At 40.7% G+C, this 5,667-nt stretch overlaps 1 protein-coding gene across 1 annotated transcript; it reads right to left on the minus strand.

The window, feature by feature from the left end:
- On the minus strand, positions 1 to 1,500 carry LOC133725175 (polygalacturonase-like). The gene is made up of 4 exons (XM_062152314.1): positions 1,036 to 1,500; positions 650 to 939; positions 315 to 543; positions 1 to 219 (listed from the first exon to the last, which is right to left on the minus strand). Exons 1-4 carry the CDS (start codon positions 1,498 to 1,500, stop codon positions 1 to 3), a joined length of 1,203 nt encoding a protein of 400 aa, XP_062008298.1.
- Positions 1,501 to 5,667: the final 4,167 nt, after the last annotated feature.

Consider the following 5,667-nt stretch of genomic DNA (forward strand, 5'->3'; position numbering starts at 1 on the left):
TTACAAACAACTGCTTGGTTGAATAGTGCCAACACTCTTTCCATTTACATTCATACAGTATGATTGCACTACTTGCTTCCGGCAAGTCAAATTCACATTTTCGAGTCTTATCCCACTGCATGGATTTGTTGCACTGCAATCAAATTTTACTGCAACTGCTGTTGTCGATGTGCCTCGAATGTTCTGGTACAGTACATCGCTGACTTTGACACCAGATACCTATAGAAACAAGATATATGGCAATATTGTTGAACTTTTAGCAAATTTAAACATGGAGGATTTAATGAATTGGATTAGTTAGATTACTTTCTTACCTGACCAGGACAGTTGAGGTTGTGTGGGCAGTAATTCTGGTCAATTACGATGGGATTTTGGACATTAAGCATTACGACATCAAGGAATCGAACACCTTGGACAAATCCGGTGCTAGGTCTTGCCCAAGATTTGATCCTCAGCCCATTTGTTGTACCCTTAAAAATTGCATTTTTAACTGTTACGTTTTGTACTCCTTCCTCTTCCAAGTCTTTGGCCAGGCTCCCTATGCTGTAATTAATCACCACAAATACGCATGCATTAGCAAACATTAACGAGTTACAATTACACACTCTCGGAAAGTCATTCGATAATTCAAATACGAACTTTGACTTACCTAATGCCGTGGCCAGGTCCGCATGATATGCGTTCCATCCACAAGTCCTTGGTCCCAGGGCCAATAGAGACACAGTCGTCCCCAGTTTTGATGGAGGTGTCGAAGATTGCAACATTTTTGGAAAATTGGACATGAATGCCGTCGGTGTTAGGGCTATTGCCAGCAGCAATAATTTTGACGCCTTGAATGAGTACATCCTGGCAGCCATTTATCACAATGTGAAACATTTGGCTGTTCAATGACATTAGTCCTTCAACTCTAATGTCTTTTGAGTTTGTAAAACTCAAAGTCTGCAATATATGTACACTAATTTAGTTAGCTTCAATATCATCATTAAAAGGTTAGTAGAGATACGATGAACTACTTGAAGTACAATAGATACTAACCGTGGCTCCATTAGGACAGCTGGTGGTTTCCGTACTTAATTTGCAAGCCCACAAGGCGGAACCCTTAGCATCAAGTGCTCCTCCGACAATGTTTACCCCAGTAACTCCTTCAAAACTGAACCAGTTGTTAGCTTGGCCTAGTACTCGGTAATCAGGCGAAGCCACTAGTGTTCCATCAATCCGAAAAGTGACATGTGAGCTTTTGCAGTCACCTTTAAAGGCAATAGCGCCAAGCAAATACCTCCCCTTCGGTATATATATCTCAGATGAATCCGCGGAGGCTCCACAGGCAGCAGCCCAAGCATCAAGAAAAGCTTGGGTGGAATCCGTTACACCGTTACGCTTAGCTCCAAAGCTCAGGACATTGTAAGAAGTTATTGTAGTCTCGTCAGCAGCAGACGATTGGTGTATTATTGTAAGAAAAAGGAATACAACCGTGGCAAAACACCTTGTAAGCTGAATCATTTTGCTTAATATCTTTTATGTCTATGAGGGAGCTGTGAGAGGAAGAGTCAATAATAAAGGCCTATGGGTAGGAGGGATTAAATTACGGAATGAAGTAGAAATGATGTTGGTGGAAGAAGTTGATGAAGATGCTAGCTATAGGCTTCTGGTATTTATATATATGCTGGTTTATGTATACATATACATGCATGCTAGGTAATGCATGAAGCCAGTCAAAAAAAAAACCTAATGCGCTGCCTCCCTGCCGCGCTCTCAAAACACAGAAACCCTAGCGTCGAGCTTGCGACGCCCTCCTCCAACAACCTCATGGCCTCCATTGAGGATGTCACAGCCAACTTTGCTGCCTCTCTGGCTCTGGCCGGAGGCGATGTTATCGATATCTCCCACATGGCTGGAGGATCCACGACTCGGGGATCTCAGGCCTTCTTGTTAGCGCGTCCTTTGACGAGGAAACCGTACAACAGTGCCGATCTGCAACGCCATTTTCGAAGAATCTGGGTACTGGATGGATCAGTCAGGGTCCAAGATCGGCCTTCTAACAGATATATCTTCTCCTTTGACCAGAGGAAGGATCGAAACAAGGTGCTGCGAGGCGGGCCGTGGTATTTCAACAAGGCGCCGGTGATCATGCAAACCTACGATGGTCTTGCCGCGCCTCAGTCGATACAGTTGGAAACCCTATACTTCTGGGTAAAAATCACCAACATCCCACCAGCCCTGGAAGAGAAGAGGACCATCATGAACGTGGCCTCTATGGCGGGCACATACCAGGAAATCGATCAAAAGCTATTCGATCACACTGGAAAGATTAGGGTACGAGTTGCACACGATATCTCTAAACCCTTCCTCAACAAGATGACTCTCAAACTTGCTCCTGGTGTTGTAGCAGAGATCGAATTCTTCTTCGAAAATCTGATTGGTAAGTGCAGGAAGTGTAACCTCATTTACCATACCCAAGGTGTCTGTCAGGTCGGCTCACCATGCAAGCAGTCTGAGGAAGAGGAGCAGGTGCGTCTCCCTCTACCAGAGTCATTTATGGGATTTGCTGAAAACAGGTTTGTCAATGGTGCGTTCAAGTTCCAAGGTGTGCAAACACCGATCTTACCTTCTGTTGTGCGAAACCTGTTTGGTTCTGGTGAAGGCAATAAGCCTAGGAAGCCGATAGTTATACGAAACGGCAATATGGTGAAGCATGCTGCCACTACTCGTACTGAGGGTACTAGTACGAATGCCCTAGCATTGGTACCATTTGAGAAAACATCGGCAGATTTGAAGAGAAACCGGCCAGCCTCTCCCTTCTCCTCCCCCAAGAAGCTCAAGCTTCTGCTTGGCGAAGCATCAGAGAGTATCTCAGGAATTTCAAAGAGACTGAAAGTCCCGGAGTTCCATACCAAATTCACGGCTAAATCTCTGGGCTTAATTGAAGTTCCAGGCGGAATTTTGGCTCCTAAAGAAGGTACAATCCAGAAGGAGGAGTCGCAGCTGATCAAAAAGAAGAAAGGTAGGCCTTTGGGGTCGAAGAACAAAAATCCTTCCAAGACTAGGAAAGTATCTGCTGAAGAAGTGCTGAGTGTGCTCTGCCCCACCAAACCTCTAAGCCCTAGTGTTAAGGGCAAGGAGAAAGTTTAGTTTTTATTTTTTTCGAACTTAGCCTATTTACATGTCATTGTAACATAGTTTATAGGCTTTCTTGAATAAGTGAACATGGGTACCGTCAAATGATCGGATCTAATCTATGTATCACTGTGGTTTACCACAAACTCTTTATCTACCCATCGATGGTAGAGGGAGGATATGTAATGGTCCTTTCTGGCCTGAGTCATTATTAATATATCGATTTGATATTCGTCAAAAAAAAAAAAAATACATGCATGCTAGGTTTTATACATAAGTAAAGTTTTATATTATATGTATCTGAAATATGGTATTGTGAGTCTTAAGAAATTAATATATATTTCATATATCTATATATATAGATGTATATACATGGAAAGCATATAAAGATAGCAGCTGCGCCGGGAATGAACTCACTGGTTTGGAGGGCACTCTACTCGTTTTGTGTTATTATATATTTCCTACTTTATTTACTGGATTAATCACTGGAGTTTTCTAGTACCCAAATTAGTACAAAGAGATTTGTATGCGCCGTCGTTTGACTACTTGCTGTTTAAGAAATTACTTTATAAGTAACACTGGGGTCTTGTATATAGTACTCAGATCAGATCATAATACATGTTTTGAGCGGTTGACTTGTTTATGAATCAATTCACTCCACAGGTACTGTCGATGTTTGATCACTAGCTAACTAGCTAAGTTGCTTCAAGTTCAAGGAGATACCAAAAAAAGTGGCTTTGGTTGTGTTGGCCATTAAAGATGATATTAATTAATTTCTGGGTTTAAGAGATAATATATTAAGAGAAATGACGTGCATAGATGTTTGAATAGAAATTTAGAAAAATCACCGATTTTAAGTTATCTCAATTTTTAGGTTATGAGATCTGAGTATAACTGTATTTAAAGAGATAAATCATTAGATCATATAAGGGGCGTGCATTAAGTAATTGAGGGGGTATATTTAAAATTTCTCTTTTAATTAAACAAAAAGTTATGCTACCCACCTTTGTCAAGTGGGGTTTGCCCTATCCTTCTAATTCAAAGGGCTTCACCAAGTTTATGATGCTACCCACCTTTATCAGGTGGGGGTGCCCTTCTAACCTGAAGGGCTTAGGGGCATCTTCACCAAAGTGAAGAGACCAAACCAACGACTGTAACATTTCACACAACAATCACTTTAAATGCCATGCTTACATGCTTAGGCAATAAAAACATTGTTGTAAATCCTTATAAATATTAACATAATAGAACTTTTTTTCAATGTGGGATTCCAATGTTTCTTAAGTTCTTGGATGAAACAAAGTGAAATTGAAGCAGATGAGGTATTTGCCTTTCAGTTAGAGAATATTCTGATTCCCAACAATCATGCAAACAATTGTGGTAGGATCATAGGGAACGAGAAATTCAACTATGTATGGGAGGGAAAGATGCCTCATATCCAAATCATCGAGTTTTCTTTTCCTTTTGGCTATGCATTTTGCAAAGTCTATTTTACGTCATTTTGGTCATTTCCCAATGCCACTATGACCCCAACCCCGTACCTTCATGCCTTCATGTCTTCATATTTCGATCCTTTACAATGGCCAAAACTCACAATAAAGTCACAATATATAGTGCAGGTTATACAGTAAAGAGAGATCGATCTAGAAAGTGCAGTAGTGCTTGGAGGAGGAGAAGTAAAACTTCAGGTAAATATCGATAAGTTTTCAATTTTATTTCTACTTATAAAGATTGATTTTACATTTTGAATTAGGAAACTGTTCTTAAATTCGTACTCCTAGCTAGTTGGCTTACGGTTCTTCAGAGATCAAAGCGTAAATAACATTGCCATTCTGATGATTTCAGAACAGACTGTCTACCACATGCAGTTGTCCTTTCACTAACAGATCAATATATTTGTTTCTTGTTCCTTAGAAATTTGTAAAGCAATGAAGGGTAGCAGCAGCTCAAACAAGAAATTCCAAGGTACTAAAATTCAGATATATATTTCAATGCTTTCTCTTTTAGATGTTTAGCATAAAGAGGATTACCATACAACTATAAGCCTGTTGAATACAAAATAATTTAATGTAACCGCATACTATCTTACAGCATTTTCATCAATTTGAAGGGGATGGAAAAATCTGAAGAAACTTTCACGTTTCTTTCGTCAAGCAATACATTTTCAGGATACCATTCCATTCACTACAAAAAAGAATTCAATTGGCCACGGCGCAAGCCCGTCGCCAAAAGCCAAATTGTCGTCGCAAAAGACCAACGGCGACGGCTAGGCGACGGCAAAATTGCCGATGTCGTTGGTGGCGTCGCCATTGCTATTTGCGACGGCAATTACGCCGTCGCATGAATTTTGGCCACGGTATTTACGCCGTCGCATGATTTTTGGCGACAGCATAATGGCGACGCCATCGGCGATTTTGCCGTCGCCAAAGGTCATTGGCGATAGCAACATTGCCGTCGCAAAAGTGCATTTATTGATTAAAAAAAAACAAAAAAACTAGCATGCAATTTTGCATACCAGATTTTCTTTTTTGAGCAAAAGAAGCCATATATATA

This window comes from Rosa rugosa, chromosome 1, assembly GCF_958449725.1.
Source record: "Rosa rugosa chromosome 1, drRosRugo1.1, whole genome shotgun sequence".
NCBI lineage: Eukaryota > Viridiplantae > Streptophyta > Magnoliopsida > Rosales > Rosaceae > Rosa > Rosa rugosa.

Excerpts from the sequence above, each read along its gene's own strand:
- LOC133725175 (XM_062152314.1), bottom strand. The coding sequence starts at position 1,500 with ATGATTCAGCTTACAAGGTGTTTTGCCACGGTTGTATTCCTTTTTCTT. Across the intron at positions 544-649 it reads GGACCTGGCCACGGCATTAG|CATAGGGAGCCTGGCCAAAG; the intron begins GTAAGTCAAAGT and ends GATTAATTACAG. Across the intron at positions 220-314 it reads ACCTCAACTGTCCTGGTCAG|GTATCTGGTGTCAAAGTCAG; the intron begins GTAAGAAAGTAA and ends TTGTTTCTATAG.